We start from the raw sequence: 19,728 nt of genomic DNA on the forward strand, positions 1-19,728 counted from the left end.
GAGTTTCGAGGTTTGGTTTGTGAAGGAACTAATGTTCTTCCATCCAAGTTAGTCGAGGACTATATTCGTGATGGATATGGTAGTTTTTCTATCTCTTTCCAATGATGCTTGTTAATGGTTTCAGCCTTCCCCCTGTTGACTTAATTTTTGTCGTCAAGCTCTGCAGGGAAAGTGGTTAACATCAGACGTATGGATGAAGTGATTGAATACTTCAATGCAAGGGCTCTTACATCTCCTCCTCCACCTGGCTCCCCACCTTATCCAGGTCTTGAATGTTCTTGGATCATTAGGAAGTTGGCAAACTTGTTATTCTCTGGAAAGTTGGTGATCAGGCAAGTTTATTCTCATTTTACTCAATGTTTTCTGTGATTCAAGATATCTAATGTATAATGGCCATGTTTTTTACCCTACTGCAGGCTGTATATGATCAGTGAATAGTAGAGATAGTCATGCAATCAGCTCATCTTTTGCTTATGCAATTAGTTTTTAGTTTCTTATTATGAGACGGCCTTACATCAATACAAAGTTGATTAACCCATATAACTATAAAGATTTTTGTTTACTACTTATGAGTCCTTACTTCCGTTAGCTTGACTGATCACAACAACATCAGTCATAGCGGGATAAGGGGACGGGGATAGAGAGTCTTGTCTGGTTTCATACAGAATTGTAGGTATTTTGCTCTTATCGTGGGACTACTATATGATTCTAGTTGTATTATTTGATATTCAGTTTCTCTAACTAGTTATGTGAACAAGCATATCTTAAAACAAGTTTTGTACGTTGGTTCCTGTTTAAGACAAGTGTAGATTGATATTACTTCAATTTTCGTTGTCCATCCTAATCTTTTGCTTGTATGGAAATGAATATGACATTTCGCTGGTTGCTAGACTTTAGTTAGCAATGGCTTTTTAACAGACCATAATTTCTCAACAGCTAACTTGTATGCAATTACAAAGGAGGGTCGTGCTATTAATGCCATGTTTAGTTGTGTATCCAGAGTAGCATTGAAGAGAGTCTCAAACAATACCATGCTGTTGAGTCTTAAGATTGATTTAATCCGTTTTCCGAAGTTTCACATTTCTTATGTTTGGTATTGTTGATTCTGATATACTCTTGCTTTGTAGACATTATTCCCATACTGATGCTTTTTTTTTCGAGATAAAGGTAAATCTTAAATTTGTTTGGCGTTCTTAGTTAGGGCTTTAAAACTCACCTGTGTATTACCCTCATTTTTCCTTTTTCTGTTGAAGTGTATGATTTCATTAATATCCTCCTGCAACGATGTACTCAGTATTACCCCCATCCAGTTTTCGTTCTTATAGACATGGCTCAAAGTCGCAGTTGCGAACTTGGGATCAATCTTAAGGTAGAAGTTTGATGCATCAATGCTATACGTTGCCTAATATAATCTGTGACAGAATACTCACAGCTTGAGTTTCCCTTTTACAAGTGATATTAATTGATGAGATACTGAAGTTCTTTTCACATAATTCCAGAGGTAAAGAATTGTTTAATACGGTCTTAAGTTAAGACGTACTCAGAACTGATTTAAACAATGTCAAAATGAAAAGGAGATTGTGAGAAGTTTTAACTTAAGACCATCCTTTATAATAAAACCAGTTGATAATTTAGTTGCCTGAGTATTTATGTTATAACTTGCTTGTTTACAACAAATTGCAAACTGTGAGTTGAAACTTCATGTTTGTCTCTCTCTTGTTATGTTATAACTTGCTTGTTTATAATTTAGTTGCCTGAGTATTTATGTTATAACCTGCTTGTTTACAACAGCTGCAGAGTTACGAGTGCGGTTATTATGTTATGAAGTGGATGTATGATATTACCTATACGCATCATTAGAGGACGACATAGTATAGGTATCTTGAACTATTGTCTCGAACTGTTTGAATTTTTATGTATAGATATTGTTCATATAGAATTATTTGTGTATATAGATATTGTTCGTCTTTTCTAAGTGTATATTACCTCTTCCTAATCCCTGTTCTTGTATGTAGTGTGTTTCAGGTTTGCAAATGACAATTGAACAAATGAAAGAGGTTCAAGAGCTTTGGTCGCTTTATTGTGGAAAGAACGTCTAGAGTATGTATGGTTTAGATTTTTAGAAATTGTAATTGAAAATACACATTTTGCGTCATAGAAGCGTGTAGTGTACGCTTTAAACTACTTTGAATGGACGGAATTGTATACGCTTTGATATTATTTTTTTGGTATAATAAATATATAGTTGTGTTTGAATTGTTGGAATGAGTGAGATGCATGGTTATTATTTGTATATTGATTCATTTTGCAGGCTCCTAATAGTGTAAAAATTCACCAATAGGTTATGAGTAAATCATAATTTGCGAACCTGAAATATACTACATTAGTTTCATACTACATCAGTTTCAGACTAAACTAATGTAATTGAGACCAAAACCGATGTAGAATCATGTAGTATAGGATTGTCATTTACATTACATCAGTTTTAGACCAAAACCGATGTAACTGAGACACTATTAACATCGCTTTTCACCTATAATCGATGTTAATAATATACTATTTACATCGATTTTAGACCAAAACCGATGTAATTGAAACACAATTAACATCGGTTTTCACATATAACCGATGTTAATTGTATACTATTTACATCGGTTCTAAAACCGATGTTAAGGTAAAAATACTAAATACGTCGCCCCCAGAAACATCGCCACAAAAGCGATGTAAATGGGGTAAAATAACCGATGTCAATGAGACTTTTTCTACTAGTGAACATGCTCTTCTAATTAGACTAATGGGGTATTTATAGTGGAAATTAGGTGGATGCATTAGGGTTAGCTAAAGGCTAAACTAGTAATTACACTTTTTAGATTGAGCAGGGAGGAGCCGGTATTTTTCGAAGGAAGGGCTTCTTTCTTTGTATCTTGGAGAAGACGAAATTTGGCTGCACTGGAATCCGTGCGTATTGGAATCGGGACGGGCGGATTCAGGCGAGGGAAGACGGGCGTCTTCAGGAGAATCCGGGCGGATTCTGTGGCTGCTGTCCGGGCGTCTTTGGAAGAAGACGCACGGATTGTGCTTGAGGAGGACGGACGGATTGTGGACAATCCGCTCGGATTGTAGCTCAGCACTATTTCTTCTTCTTTTCTTCCCTTTTTTCATAAAATCCTTGGGGATTTCCTCGGGGATGCAAGGATCCTTTCTCAACATTGCTCATCTACTATCATATGTACAAAGGCCTTCTAATCTTGTCTCTCCTTGATGCTTGGTCATTGAATTTAATCAATTTTGTCTTGTTTTGCCATGAAAATACAAGATTTGCACTCCTTTCCTACCAAGGGATCAAAATCTCAAAGAATATGCAAAACAAAGAACTAAAGACAATAAATGACCCAAATACCAAAAAGCATGGGAACAAGGCTAATTCGGGGGCTAAATATGCGCTAATTATGGTCACATCATTTTTACTCTTTTGTATAGTGTAGGTAGAGTAGTGGAAGAATAGGTATGATTAAAGCTCATGTGTTGTGTCACAATCACATTTTAATCAAAACAAACAAAAGACAAAAGAGCATCTTTTGCTCTTCCATATGGCCGAAATAATGGAACCATTTTGTTCCATTTTTGCCTTTTGTCATTTGTCCCACAAATGCTTATAAGTCATATGTTTAACTATCTTACATAATTAATTATTAATGTAATCATTTAACACTTAAATATTACAACTAATAATATAATATACACACCACTTTATGAGTAGTATACTACTATTATATCAACATATAATGGGTCCTATAATTATTAGTTAGTTAAAATTACAACTTCTTGTAACTTTAAATAACTAATTACCTCTACCTCAAAACTTATAAAATACCTCAACTAATTTTGTAATTTAACACTTAATTACTAAATTAAATCTTATTTAATCACATTACAATAAGACGTAAAATTGCACTCCCATAATTAAGGAATTAATTACTCTGTATCGCACACAATTAATTAAATATTTATTTGGGCCTCATCCTATAGGTGTGACCTAAAGGGATCAACTGACCATCACCGTCACACGACAGTAATGTCAAACTCTAGTTAGCCAATCATTACCGATAAATGACGATCAGACGACTATATAAAGAATCATTCCTCACGTATTCTTAGTATGAGATTTAATTATGATATTAAATCATGTGATCGCACTATTGTTGAGGACACATTTTCCAACAAGACGGTCTTATGCTGATGAAGTAAGCACCTGTTAGGGCTCAAAGTGAGTCGTCTTGCTTTGACATGTTTCCTAAAGACAGTTTAGGTCACATTAGGACGTGATCGGGTCACATTGCTTTGCCGTGGCCGAGTTAGCCCTATTCGGCTGAGTAACAAGACACAAAAAACCGTGGTATTACAGTCTTCCCTCCTTGTAGACATGGGCCATCCACACCGTGCGCACCTGCGTGTTGGTTTCAAGGCGGCGGCACTTCTCCCATGGAACCTTGGGTTGCCAAAGCACGTTATGGGTTGTTACCGATTAGTGAGGCATTGAAACCGGTGAAAGGTTGAATAAGCCTGCATTTGTGGAGTCGCCACCAATTTATTGTGGAAAAATTGGAAACCGTTCGAATACCTCATGCCATGTCAAGACACAAAGTAATGACATGAACATTAAGAATTCGTTCCCTTAGCATTCTATGTCTATAATGACTCTCGAAGATGGCATCGGACACGGATGTCTAGAGATAACTGGAGTAAGGGGTGAGTGATGTGACTCATATTTGAGCACATTTAGTCCCCGAATTAACCTCGTTCCCATGCTTTCTAGCATATATTTGGGTCATTTATTATCTTTAGTTTCCCATTTTGCATATTCTTTGAGGTTTTGTGTCCGTGGTAGGAGAGGATTGCTAACCTTGCATTTATGAGGCAAAATGGAGCGGATCGTATCCAATGACCAAGCATCAAAGAGAAGACCAACACTAGAGGCCTAAGCAAATAAATAGAGTGAAATGGGCATTGATGAAAAGATCCTTGCATCCCCAACACAATCCTCGCGGATTGTTAAGGAGCCAAACAAGAGAACAACTCTGTCCAACGATCCGAGCAGCCCGAGCAGATAAGAGCAACGATCCGAGCGTCCCAGAGCATGATCTGAGCGTACTAAAGTGCCAGGATCCGAGCGGCTTAATCCTAGGACAAACGGATTGAAGAGACTCAGGACGAGCGTCCCCTTGTGATCCGAGCGAATCTTCTTATAGGACAGGCCGTGCTTCAGCACAGGACGAGCGGATCTTGGTGGGAGTAGTGGGAGTGGCAGCTTGATCCGCGCATGTCTCTCAGGAGTTGCATTTCCTAAAGTTTTCTTAGGGTCTTAATAGTCATTTAAGCCCTTAATAACCCTGATCCTTGTACTTAATTTTAGTATAAATACCCATTGTACTACCTAGATTATCATCAACTCTTAGCATCAACTCTTAATACAATAATTAGTTCTTATCATCTTAATTTAGTCTTAATTTAATTGTAATACATTTCTCAATATTAATCACATCTTAATCTTTCTTTAATCTCTCAATTGTTCTTCCTTTTATTTCTGTAATTAGAAGATTATTTGGGTTTATTTAGAGGATTGACAACCTTCCATCAATCATCAAGTACTTCTATTATTCTTTGCTTTATTATTTGGATCATCTCCATAGGTATACTTCCTTTTTTACCCTTGTTTAATTATTGTTAATCACTTTACTTTATTCATCATGTTTTGCTTTGTTAGTATGATTAACAACCTTATTAGCATGCTAAACTTGATCACGAGTGAGTAGTTCTTTAGCTAGGGTTAATGGGGAATTAGGGGAAACAAAACATGGGAATTAATATATGCTTAATCTAATATGTTTTCATTATTAATTTGCTTGCTTGTTGTGATTTCAACCTATGCACATATTATGTTTGATGAAATGCGAGCCTATGAATCCTTGCATTTTTTTTACCATCCCTTATCTTTTCAATGAGGCTTGTAAGACATAAACCAACTCGAGCCTCATTAGACCATGCATAAAGTTGAATAGGAAGAATTAATTTGACTTGTAGGTGTTGTACAGTCTAGACGACTCGGCTCCGGGACCCAAATCTTCTTAGGGATTGTAAGATATACACTAACTCGATCCCATCACAACAATAAGTGCTTGCATCTAATTGAGAACATGTTTGTATAATCTATTCCCATGAATCCCCTATGAACCCATGACACCCTAGTGCTTTTAATCATTTGTTTACAAACCCCTTTAATTACTTTGCTATGTTTTTATTAATTTACATTCATCTTGTTGATTAGTTTAGAATACACCTCATCTCAACCCAACTTGTGACACCCCCTAGACATAACTACTTGCAATTGAAAATCCTACATCAATACCCGTCCCTTGGGAACCGACCTTTTGTTACCTCTTTACTAAGAGTAGTTTGTGAAGTTATAAATATTGTTTTGGTTGGTAGCTTTTGACGACTAGTTTTGAACCGAACCAAAAATGGCACCGTCGCTGGGAACGGTGTTCAATTGATTTGATTTTCATTAATTGTTTTTAGTTGTGTCTTTCTTTACCTTGAGAGAGAGCACTTCCTCAAGGTACTTCTCACCATTTTCTTTTAGTGTACTTTGCAAGATGGATATTATAGATTGTTGTGTAGAGGACCATATGGGTACTACTCTCATCAAAGACCCTTTGCAAGCATTGGAAGGCTTAGAAGCAAGTGAGGCCAAAAATAAGCATTGGGAATTCCATGTAAATCTCCTTGAAGCCGCTCTAGCTTACAAGGAGCTTATCTATGAGTAATCCATATTGATAAATGACATTATCGAGGAAGCATCACAATCCACTAAAGTAGAACAAGCAACCAAAGATCATACCATGCAAGACGAAGAACTAGACGAATATGTCATGGAGTTTGAGTACGATGGGTATGAAGAGCTAGAGGACCAAATCGAATATGCCATGAGGATGGAATGTGTAATGGAGATGGAAAATGCCCCTAGTGAACCTTCAATGGTAGAAAGTGAGGTACAAACTCTAACTCTAAAACCCCTTCCCCCAAATTTGAAGTATGCTTAACTTGATGAATCTAAAACAAAACCCGTGATTGTTAATGAAAAACTTGATGAGAACCAATTGGAAAGTTTGCTTGATGTGTTAAAAGAACATGAAAAAGCTATAGGTTATAGTCTAGATGATCTTAAAGGAATAAGCCCCAATTTTTACATGCATATAATTCATCTAGAAAATGACCATAGGCCTACCATTCAAGGCCAAAGGAGACTAAAACCTCATATACAAGAAGTTGTAAAAACGGAGGTTATGAAATTACTTGATGCTTGAATCATTTATCCTATATCGGATTCTTTGTGGGTTAGCCCCGTTCAAGTGGTACCTAAGAAAGGAGGTACCACGGTGGTAACAAATGATAAGAATGAGCTAATACCCACAAGGAAGATCACCGGTTGGCGTATGTGTATCGATTATCGTAAATTGAATTTCACAACAAGAAAGGATCATTTCCCCCTACCATTGATTGACCAAATGCTTGAGAGGTTAGCCTCTAACAAATTCTTTTGCTACCTTTACGGGTACTCGGGATTCTTCTAAATCGCGATACATCTAGATGACCAACACAAGACCAATTTCACATGTCCCTACAATACTTTTGCATTTAGGAGAATGCCTTTCGGGCAATGTAATGCCCCTACTACTTTCCAACCATGCATGATGAGTGTCTTATCCTATTATTTAGAAACCATAATGGATGTTTTTATGAATGATTTTAGCATTTACGGAAAAGACTTTGACTCTTATTTGCATAACTTTTCTCTTGTATTGCAAAAGTGTGAGGATGTTAGCCTTGTCTTGAATTAAGAAAAGTGTCACTTTATGGTCAATGAAGGTATTGTCTTAGGTCATCTAATCTCAAAAAAGGGCATCGAAGTTGATAAAGCCAAAGTTGAGGTGATAGAGAAACCCCCACCTCCCGTGAATGTTAGTGGGGTGAGGAGCTTTCTCGGTCACGCGGGTTTCTATCGCCGTTTTATAAAGGATTTTTCCAAAATTACGAAACCCCTCACTCAACTTTTGCTTAAGGATGCCCAATTCTAATTCACTAATGAGTGTGTTTAGGCTTTTGATAGAATCAAGGAAGTACTAATCTCGGCACCAATCATCCAACCACCAAATTGGGAATTACCATTTGAGATCATGTGCGATGCGAGTAACTACGCCGTTGGAGCGGTTCTTGGCCAACGGGTAGGAAAGGCTTTGCATGCTATCTATTGCATAAGCAAGACTCTTGATGCCGCCCAAGTGAACTATGACACCACCGAGAAGGAACTTCTTGCCATTGTTTATGCACTAGACAAATTCCGTTCCTATTTGCTTGAATCAAAAGTGATTGTTTTCTCAGATCACCGTGCTCTTAGACATCTCTTGATAAAGAAAGAAGCAAAACCAAGATTGTTGAGGTGGATTTTTCTACTTCATGAATTTGATTTGGAGATAAGAGATAAGAGATAAGAAGGGCGCCACTAATGTGGTAGCGGATCACTTGTCAAGAATTCGATTCCATGATGATGAGGGAGAGACACCAATCAATTACTCTTTCCCCGATGATATTTTGATGGCAATCCATTCACAACTCGAGAAGCACACAACACCATGGTTCGCCGACTATGCTAATTACATTGTGGGAGGAGTTCTTCCCCCAAATTTTGACTACAATCAAAGAAAGAGATTCTTGTTTTAAGTGAAGAGATACTTTTGGGACGATCCCAATCTTTACAAGGAATGTAGTGATTGACTTTACCGAAGATGCATACCCCAATGGGAAGTTCAAGGTGTTTTAGAGGGATGCCATTCATCACCATATGGAGGACATCATGGAGCACGAAGAACAATTGCTAAAGTCCTTCAATCGGGCTTCTTTTGGCCTACCATGTTTGAAGATGCTAGAGAATTTATTCTCCATTGTGATCCTTGCCAAAGAACCGAAATCATTTCTTAGAGAAATGAGATGCCATAACAAGGAATATTGGAGGTAGAAAATTTCGATGTATGGGGAATTGACTACCAAGGACCATTTGTATCATCTCAAGGAAACAAGTACATTCTTGTAGCCGTCGATTATGTATCAAATTGGGTTGAAGCAATTGCTACCCCAACCTATGATGCCAAAACGGTTACTAAACTTCTCAAGAAAGTAATCTTTCCAAGATTCGGAGTCCCTAGAGAAATTATTAGTGATCGATTGAGGGACACACTTCCATGAAAAGAAGCTCACATCTCTTTTAACAAAGTATGGTGTTCAACATAGAACCGGCTTGGGATACCACCCTCAAACAAGCGGTCAAGTTGATGTTTCGAATAGAGAGATCAAACAAATTCTTGAGAAGGTTGTTAAAAAGACTTGTAAGGATTGGAGCATGAAGCTTGATGACACTCCTTGGGCTTATAGGACGGCCTATAAGACTCCCATAGGAGCCTCTCCTTACAAGTAATTTTATGGAAAGGCATGCCATTTGCCAATCGAATTGGAGTACAAAGCCTTTTGGGCAATCAAAGCTCTCAACCTTGATCTCAAGTTAAGTGGCCAAAAGAGGATAATTCAAATTCAAGAGTTGGAGGAATTCCAACTACAATCCTACGAAAATGCAAAGATCTATAAGGAAAGAACCAAATTGCTTCTTGACAAGAGAATTAGGCAAAAAGCCTTGCACAAAGGAGACAAAGTCCGTTTATTCAATTCCCGATATCGACTTTTTCCGGGAAAGTTAAATTCAAGGTGGATGGGTCCCTATGTTATCACCGAAGGGGGAAAGTATGGAGACTTTGAGATAAAGTCGGAGGATGGAAACGAGTTCAAGGTCAATGTCCAAAGATTGAAACCGTATTATGAAGGAGCATTTATCGGAGAAGTAGAGGTCATCCGCCTCGAGCCTCTCCCGCCATGATAAGACCATCAAATGAGAAAGTTTAGTGGAGTCCTTTCTAAACCACCACTTGTAAATATGCTAACCCTTCTTAATTGTATTTTTAACTTCATTGCATTTGCACTTTACTTTATCAAAAGCATGATTTTGACATGAGAGTTGGTAAGGGAGTGTTACTAATCTCGTTTGATGAATGAAGGATGTAACGATTTAAGTGTGGGGAAACACCCTTGTCAATGAATGAATTAAGGAGAAAGAAGAACAAAAAGAAGGAATCCCCACGAGAAGAACTGAGCCCGTGGGAGCCAACAGCAATCCGAGCGTCTCCTGTGAGGATCCGAGTATCCTGGCCTTAGGACGCAGGTCCTGGCAAAGTTTGAATTAAAGAAAGTGTCCTGTAAAAAAAATCCGAGCAGATCATCATCGAGACGCTCGTCCCTATCTTTAGGACGCTCGTCTTGACAAGGATCCGCTCATCCTGGGAAGTTCACAATTTATGAAATTTCGCTGTAACAAAATCTGCACGTCCCCATGAGAAACCTAGCATCCCAGAAGAGACCCGCTTGAGCTGAGAAGAATCAGAGCGTCCTGGCAGGGGTTTGCAATTTCAGACAATCCTGTATCAGAATTCGAGCGTCCTGAGCTCGATCCACCCGTCCCTATCTGCTCGTCCAAATTTTCTTCAAAGCAGAAGATGCTCGTCCAGAGTGCGATCCGCGCGTCTCCCTCCCGTGCTGCTCTTTTAGTTTCGACAAGCGCATTCTTCTCTCAACCACACATATTAAGACACCTCATCCCTCTCTCCTCAATAAAACATAGAATCGTCCCCTAAATGCTCAAAACACACCAAAAACACCCATTTACATCTCCAAAATAAACCCCCCCCCCCCCAAAAAAACTAGGGTTGGAAAGGATCTCAATTACAAAGCTTAATCTTCATCTTAAACAAGCAAAATCTCAAGATCTACTTCCAAGATGAGAACAAGAGGATCCCTACCAAAATAAAGAAGAAGAACAAGGGTCATAGGAAGCTCTTCTACCTCTCATCTCAACACTATGTGAAGAGAAAATAAAGAAATTATTGATCTTTCAAGACTTAATGAGTTCTCCAATATAGAATTTGTCAATGATGCTCAAAGAATTGTCTTTTGCTGTCTCCTTCATAAAAATATTCTTCCAACTAAGTTGATGGGCCATGAGACATTAAGGAAACTAGGAATTTATCATCAAACCGAGGCACTCTTTGAATTATTTGGTCTTTCAACTATGTTCAACATGCATGAGCCTACTTATCGACCCTTAGTCCTCGAATTTTTGAGTTTTCTGAAAATATCAACCCTAAACAAGACGATTTGTGTGGAGTTTAGACTAGAGAACACAACACGAATGATGACCCTTGTGGAATTTGCAAGTGTGTTGGGACTTGATGTATCTCCTACCCTTACATCAAAACCTCAGAACTCATAGCATAAAACCTCTATGGCGAGCCTGGACGGGCCGCGATTTCTCATTAATCAAGGAATGCTCGGCCTCTTATATCCAAAACCCCATTATCCAGTTCATCTACCGTTTTATTTCAAGCACTCTCATATCTCGCCGTGATCCCGCGGTTGTGAATGAACTTGATCTAGTCTTTATGGAGTCTTACCTAAAGATACAAGGGAGGAGAGGTTATCATTTCAACGCCCCCTTAGTACTTCTTGAAAGGTGGGCAAAATTCCGGAATGGAGATGATGATGGTATGATCCATATGTCAATGGAGGATTAATAACAAGACTTGATAAATTCTTCAATCCATCTTTCAATAACAATAATGCTTATGTACCTCTTCTGGGTACTACCAAGATTGATGAGATGTTAATCTTGCGACACTACCATTGGATCATCTTTGAAGGTTATGAGCGAAAGATCAAGTGGCTCACCAAGGGGAGCACCCCATTTTTCTCCCGATGGAAGGTTTAACAAGGGTATCATCTAGAAGGGGTCCCCTTTCACAAGTACCATCTTACCATGTGCCAACTCGTCCAAGCCAAGCGAATCGAACCCCACCTCCTACCCAACCTCAACAAAATGAGCCTCAAGCGAATGATCAAGGAAAAGTTTCTATCCCGCCTTACCCCTTTCCATATCAACCTTACAATCACCCAAATCCCTTCATCCTTCCTAGAGATGACTTTGTAACGGGTCTATTCGAAGATTTTCACCGCGAGGAATATGAAGCTAGAGTATCCAACTATTATGCTCTCTATCCGCAATTCCATCGACTGGCTCATCAAGGGCACATTAGTGAAGAAGGAATGCTTCCCTCTTGGGCCCAAATGAAGATTCTATTTCCCAACTCGGAGCATCCCAACGGTGGAGCCCATGGACATGGAGAAGGAGAAGGAGAAGGAGCGGGGTCAAGTGGCGGTGATATGGTAGAGGTGAATAGCGTCGAAGACGAATTTATGGATTTCTATGAGAGCGATGAATCCCGAGCACAATGGGATAGTGATCTTGGAGGGGATGATGGTAACTAATGATGATGTTCATGAGCTTGGTGGAGCGGGCATGAGGCACCCACCATGGCCTAGGTGAAACTCTTCTATTCCCCCTCATTTTTCATGTCAAATATTTCATGCTTTTCTAACTTAGTTAATGGTTAATTGTTACAAACTCTAAAGGTGTCCTTGTATAAATTAAGGACTATTTTTCCACCTTAGGAACATCAAGGTGATGATTAATTTATTTTTCCACTCTAGAGGTGTCCTTGTAAAAATTAAGGAATATTTCATGCTTTTCTAACTTTGTCTTGGGGGTGAAAATTCTATCTCGGTATCTTAGAAGAATATGTGCCAAGCCTAATGTCTCCTTTCAACCCATGCGTAGCAGTACTCAGCTCACCCATCTTATATTTGCTGATTATCTAATGGTTTTCATTAGAGGTGATGTTCCATCTGGTTCTGCTATTTCTGAGACTCTCCATGAATTTGCCCTCCTCTCTGAATTACATGCTAACTCTGAGAAGACTAATATTTACTTTGGTGGAGTTTCTGAAACTATTAAGGAGCTCATCCTGAGTTCTACTGGGTTCTCTGAAGGAGAATTTCCTTTCAAGTATTTTGGCCTCCCCTTAAACACATCCAGACTAACTAGTGAAATGTTTGACTCTTTTATTATCAAGATTCAGCAAGCTATGGATCACTGGTCCAATTGCTTCCTGTCCTATGCTGGCAAATTACAGCTGATCAATTCAATTGTGTTTGGGCTTGAAAATTTTTTGTGCTCTACTGTTCTTCATCCTCGAACTATTACTGCACATATAAATAAACTTTGTAAAACCTTATTATGGGGGATTCCTATGGGCAGCAGAAAGATGGTCTTTAAAAGCTGGTATCAGATTTCTTCTCCATGGTCCCCAGGTGGGTTTAACATTAAAGATTTGGAAGCTTGAAATTATTCTCTCTTGTGCAAATGGATCTGGTCTATCTCAGAATCTGATCAGGGCTTATGGGCTAGATGGGTGCAGAAACATATTCTCAAGCATGAAGATATCTCGCATATCTCTTCTAAGGTTCATTTTCCATCTAGTATCAAAGGGATTTTGGCTGCTCGAGACAGATTAGTTGAATTAGCTGGCTCTATTTCTCATGCTCAGCATATGTTACAAGGATGGATGTCTGGTTCTAAGCTCATTTTGTAGCAGTTTTATGGATTTTTTAGGAATGCCCATGCTGCTGGTTTATGGACTAACGGGCTCTTACATACTCGAATTGTTCCTAGTCATAGGATTATTTGCTCCCTTGCTGTTTAGAACCATTTGGCAGCAATTGATAACCTCAAGCTTAGGGGTATGCAGTTTGCTACTAGATGCTCCTTATGTGAGCATGAGGAGGAATCTCAAGCCCATCTGTTCTTCAATTGTTCCTTTTCTGCATCTGTTTGGCACCAGTTACTGTTATGGATGGGTCACACTCATGTTGGTGCTTCTCTAGAAGCTGAATTGACTTGTCGTAACAAAGGAATTAGGGACTGGCAGAAAGCATGGTTTGATGTTTCCCTTGCAGCCTCTGTTCATCAGCTCTGGACTGAACGAAATGCACGGATTTTTCAAGGACATACTCGTCCAGTTACTTGGATTGTTAGGAGGATAAATTTTTTTGTCATTATTAGAATGTTAATGTGGAAAAACCATTATCAATATCATCTTATAGAGGAGAGTATATGTACTTGAGATTGTATAGTTAGTATGCTCCTCTACTGGATAGCTTTTGCAAAAACCAATTGTAATTTCTTTTCTTTATGAATATGAAGACCACATGGTATGACCTTTCCAATTTCTTTTTTCCTCTCTATGTTAATGACTATGTGGGTTTATTTTGATTGATGCGGTATAAACCAATGTGATCTTAAGAGTTGCATGTTGTTTATATGGCATACTAGTTGATAGAAGCATATGCATTAGGTTGTATAAATGTTAGTTGCATCATGGCATGTAGTTGCATTTTAGAAGTAATTTTGTGAAAACATCTATTTGGGAAACTTGACAAGTGTATATATAAGGCCCTTGTAGATACTTTTTCTTCTTGAGACTTTGCTCATTAGAATACCTCTAAAACACCCTAGGATGTGTCATGTTAGTATCCTTTGACCCATGCATTAAGGCCTAGTCAAGAGTACCTTGTGATGTGATGACTTCTTGGCTACCGTTTATTCCAAGGTGACCCTTGAAACCATGCAACCATTTTCCACTTCTATCACATTTTGTCAACAAAAAGGGAATGGGCACAAAAGTTATAAATTTGAGTTCAAATACCAAAAAGAAAATCAAGAAGTTTGCAAATTGCATCAAAGAAAAGAGGAGTACAAAAATAAGAACTCCTACGGTTCAAATATAAGCACCCTCGTTACAAATTAGGGTGACTTTGAAAATGTTCAAAAATGGAAAAGTTGAAAATTGTCAAACATCAAATTGCCAAACATCATGGAAATGGCAAAGAAAATTATTCTCAAAATGTCAAATGCCACAAGAATTTTGAGGAAATAACAAAACCAATAGCAAACTCCCTTTTACGAAACTCAAAATACATTGTTCCCTTTTTCCATCAAACCCACTTTTGTGCATGGTAGAGAGGGGACGACCCTTCTTCTTGTCTAGGCAAGAAGGGGAATTCCGCGATCCTACAGTGTTTCTAACATCCTAGGGAATCTACTCTTGACGAAAGCATTTAGCGATTGAGGACAAAGGTACCCTAGCTTGACACAAATTGGACGTGATTTATTGGTATCCTTCTAGGCTTAGTAACTTGAAGAAACCATATCTATAATGGAGTGTGTACCCTTAGATTGCTTCCCTTCTAGATAATTTCCGTCTCTTAGATGTGGAAAGTGGTTATTCTTTTGTATATGCCTCCATTACCTTCTTTTGTGTGCTTAATGCTTGGATGCATCGCCATTTTGGCAAACCTCACCTTGCCTTGCAAGAAGGCATCCTACCTCATGGTTGTCTTGTTGTGAGTTGAAGGGGCGGAGTGAGACCCGCTAATTGTCTCATATCGGTAATATTAGTAGGCTAGTTTAAATAAAGGTCCTAGTGTGGACATGGGCCCACCTGCATATGCCCAGTCGATCTGTGGACAATGGCAACGGTCTTCTGAAAGCCACGCTCGGCGGCATAAAAATGCTTTCGACCGGATCATTTTAGATCGGTCGGTTTCGTCTTGGTAAGGGTCTCGAAGCGATTAGAGATGTTCGGAGTCGCCACCAAGAATTTGTGGGATTCTTGGAACCCGTTCGAATCAAGTTTATACCTCGGTCAAACGATGCAGAAAGCAGTGTTTGTCATAGGTTTCTAAAGATAAGGAATCGTCCCTCTATAGCATCCTATCTTTAGAATGACTCTCGTACGCCCTGGATAATGTCGTCCACGATCTAAAGTTTCTAAATAAGAGGTGAAGGTACGTATTGGGAAGCCCTTTAATCAGACACCCAATCCCGCCCGCAGAAGCGGCCTCTACTGATCGGTCTTGGTTGGTTGAATGCAAAAGTTAATAAAACGGTTTAAATGCATGAATGCGCATCCAATAATGTAAACCTAACATGTGAGAGCTTTCTAAGTCGGTTGATTTAATCCAAGTATCAAGTATAAGATATCGAGTTGGATTATGATTGATTTACATGCAAGAGTGAAATTAAACATCCATTTACCGAGTTAGGTTTATGGTGCATAACGCGATCCATTTGTCTTTGTAAGGCATTTTGCAAATATGATTTTTGAATGAGCAAATTAGTCATCTGATCCGTCCTATATCCGGGTTGACCGGAGTCGGGGTTGTCCTAGACTAATGCTGGAAGGGGAACAGACCCTGCACCAGGTAGCCATATGAGGCGCGAGCCTGTTGGCAGTGTAAGGGGGTTTCCCCTGGTTTGAAAATAGAAAAGAAATGGCCTGTTTAGGCGTGGTTCAGTCAACGATTTAAGACGCATTCTGACCATTTGAAAAACGTTTGTAAAACGTATTGAAAATGGGTATTTGAACCCGTCTTGGTATAAAAGGGTCGTTTAGACCGTATTTGTTGATTTGAGGAACGAGGCTCGAATAATCATCATTGTTTTGATGAAATTCGGTGTCGGGTTCGACTTGACAAGCTTGACAAGAATAGTTTTTGAAAATAGTTATGAGCTAATTGTTTTAAGTTCATTTGAATATAATTAGTCAATACTCATCATCGTACTCGGGTTAAAATCCGACATGGTATGTAGAACTAAGGATGACTTTGTGTTGGTGACTAATACATTTATTTTGGAAATGTAAGAAATGATGAAAGGCTTTAAAATACCTTCCAAAATGTAAAGAAATAAAAGGTTTTAAAATACCTTTTAAATATAATTAACCAAATATTATCACCGAAACACGGATTAAACCGTCATGGTATTAAAAACCAAGGGTGAAAAATGTTCTATAGTTAAAAACTTGTAAAAATAAATATAAGGGTTTGAAAGTATTTGAAATGGTAAAAACGGATTACAAATATGAAAATAGATTAAAGAGGAAAGATGAGAACAAACACGGTGGAGTCTGACCTGGACACCCCAATGAGGCGCGAGCCTCTGTGCATAACAAGGGGCTTCTGTCTCAGGCCAAAACTCAGTTTTGGCTCGTCTAACCGATATTTGGTTCGTGTATGCGTGATTTAGCATGTTATGGTCATGAAATAAGTAAAGACATGATAAAATAATGATTTTTACACCCTCATACTTACATGTTTGGTTATGGCGAGAAATCGACGTAAGTGTATCAACTCGTTTGGTCGGAAAAGACTCTGTTTAAAACCGTTTTAGCAAGTAAAAAGAGTGTTTTATTTAGATTAGTGACGGTGTAGTGGTCGAAATGGCCGGTCAAGTGATTTAATGCACGATAAATGTACCAAACAATGTGTAAGGCTTGTATTTACGATCGGTAGGTCGTAAATACGCGTCGGATTGTGACTTAGGAAGTCGAGTATAGAATTTTAAGGGAGAAAGAGGGGGCGGACACTCGCGTAAGTTCTCAAATGGGGGTATTTGAGGGGTATTTATAGGAAAATGAGTGGTTGTGTGAGTTTTGAGCGACGTGGCCACCTAGGCTGCTCAATGAGGCGCGAGCCATGTCGCGGGTCTTCGAGGTGTCTTGTCTCTTTCACACAAATGGAATCATGATTTGTTCTATCCTAGGATTTGCATGCACATGTTTGGTACTTGACCATACATGAATCCGGGAAATCTTAACATGGAAGCATTTGAATGGTTTGTTTTTTTGTGTTTGACTCAGTTTAACTCGTTGTTGGAGTCGGGATTTGAATTTTTGAGTCGGTTTTTGGTCCGGTGTCGGTTTTGACTCTAGTTAGTATCATTGCGACCCCGTCGTCATGTATTAAACACTCCAGGTACTTTTGAAAAGTTTTGAAATGTTTTATTTTCGAAATCGTTTTAAGTTTTCCGACGTAAAGTTGTACACGAACTGTCGATCAAACGCCGCGATTCCAAAGCATTTTATAGTACGATAATCATCAGGTGTTTGTTGGAGTCTCAACAGATACTGGGTATCTACAGAGCCCCCACTTTGACTGAGGCTTGGACAGGGCGAAAGTCAAAGTAGAACCCCCAGGTCAATCGAAGATTACAGCCTGGAGACCCAAGCGACGTCAAGGCGGCTCGAAAGGATTCGAGCCAAGGACCTGCAGTCGGGAAGGGCGACGCCAAGGCGACTCGAGGGTACGAGCCAAAGACCTGTCATCGAGAATAGTTTAGAGTCTGTCGACTGTCCGTACGGGTCGTTTAAAGTCCATTAAACTACGTACAAAGGCTCGCCAGCCATAAGATGGAGTCATACCTGAGGCATCTTCGGATATGTCCTTGCGTGTTTGCGGACAAAGGCTCGCCAGCTATGGTGCGTACATGAGGAGGGCACGTCTGCCGCGGCGCATTGTAAGGCTACCCAGCCATGAGGCGTATACGAGGAGGGCCCGCCAGCCGCGGCGCATTGTAAGGCTCGCCTGCCTTGGGGCGTATATGAGGAGGGCTCGCCACCCGTGGCGCATTATAATGCTCGGCAGCCATGGGGCGTATATGAGGAGGGCTTGCCAGCCACGGGGCATTGTAAGGCTCGCCTGCCATGGGGCATATATGAGAGTGGCTTGCCAGCCGCGGCGCATTATAAGGCTCGCCAGCCATGGGGCGTATATGAGGAGGGATCGCAGCCGCGGTGCGTAGTAAGGCATGCCAGCCATGTAGCGTATATGAGGAGGGCTCGCCAGCCACGGCCCATTATAAGGCTCGCCAGCCATGGGGCGTATATGAAGTGGGCTCGCCAGCCGCGGTGTGTAGTAAGGCTCGCCAGCCATGAGGCGTATATGAGGAGGGCTCGCTAGCCGCGGCGCGTTGTAAGGCTTGCCAGCCATGGGGCGTATATGAGGAGGGCTCTCCAGTCGCGGCGCGTTGTAAGGCTCGCCAGCCATGGGGCGTATATGAGGAGGACTCGCCAGCCGCGGCGCGTTGTAAGGCATGCCAGCCATGTAGCGTATATGAGGAGGGCTCGCAAGCCGCGACGCGTTGTAAGGCATGCCAGCCATGTGGCGTATATGAGGAGGGCTCGCAAGCCGCGGCGCGTTGTAAGGCTCGCCAGCCTTGGGGCGTATATGAGGAAGGCTTGCCAGCCACGGGGCGTAGTAAGGCTCGCTAGCCACGGGGCATATATGAGGAGGGCTCGCCAACCACGGCGCGTTGTAAGGCTCGCCAGCCATGAGGCGTATGTGAGGAGGGCTTGCCAGCCGCGACGCGTTGTAAGGCTTGGCAGCCATGGGGCGTATATGAGGTGGGCTCGCCCGCCGCGGCGCGGCGCGTAGTAAAGCTCGCCAGCCATGCGACGTATATGAGGAGGGCTCGCCAGTCGCGGTGCGTAGTAAGGCTCGCCAGCCTTGGGGCGTATATGAGGAGGGCTCGCCAGTCGCGGCGCGTTGTAAGACTCGCCAGCCATGAGGCGTATATGAGGAGGGCTCGCCAGCCGCGGTGCGTAGTAAGGCTCGCCAACCATGGGGGCGGTTGGTTGATCAACCGTGAGAATAACCGCTTTGGATGGGCTTGTTTTGGAAATAGCGGACTCTTGATGCTGCCGTGGAAATAGTGAATTTTGAATTTCACTATTATTGTTTTTGAAATAAGCGGGTTCCGCGAGGAAGCCCCCTGTTGATATTTGAAGGAATAGTGAATTTTGAATCTTTACTACACGTTTTTGAATTTGAAGTAGCGGT

At 40.5% G+C, this 19,728-nt stretch overlaps 1 protein-coding gene across 1 annotated transcript; it reads left to right on the forward strand.

Annotated features, from left to right (window-relative positions):
• The first annotated feature begins 12,821 nt into the window (after positions 1-12,821).
• Positions 12,822-14,174, forward strand: LOC141601842 (uncharacterized). The gene is made up of 3 exons (XM_074422148.1): positions 12,822-13,362; positions 13,435-13,623; positions 13,768-14,174. Exons 1-3 carry the CDS (start codon positions 12,822-12,824, stop codon positions 14,172-14,174), a joined length of 1,137 nt encoding a protein of 378 aa, XP_074278249.1.
• Positions 14,175-19,728: the final 5,554 nt, after the last annotated feature.

This window comes from Silene latifolia, chromosome 9, assembly GCF_048544455.1.
Source record: "Silene latifolia isolate original U9 population chromosome 9, ASM4854445v1, whole genome shotgun sequence".
NCBI lineage: Eukaryota > Viridiplantae > Streptophyta > Magnoliopsida > Caryophyllales > Caryophyllaceae > Silene > Silene latifolia.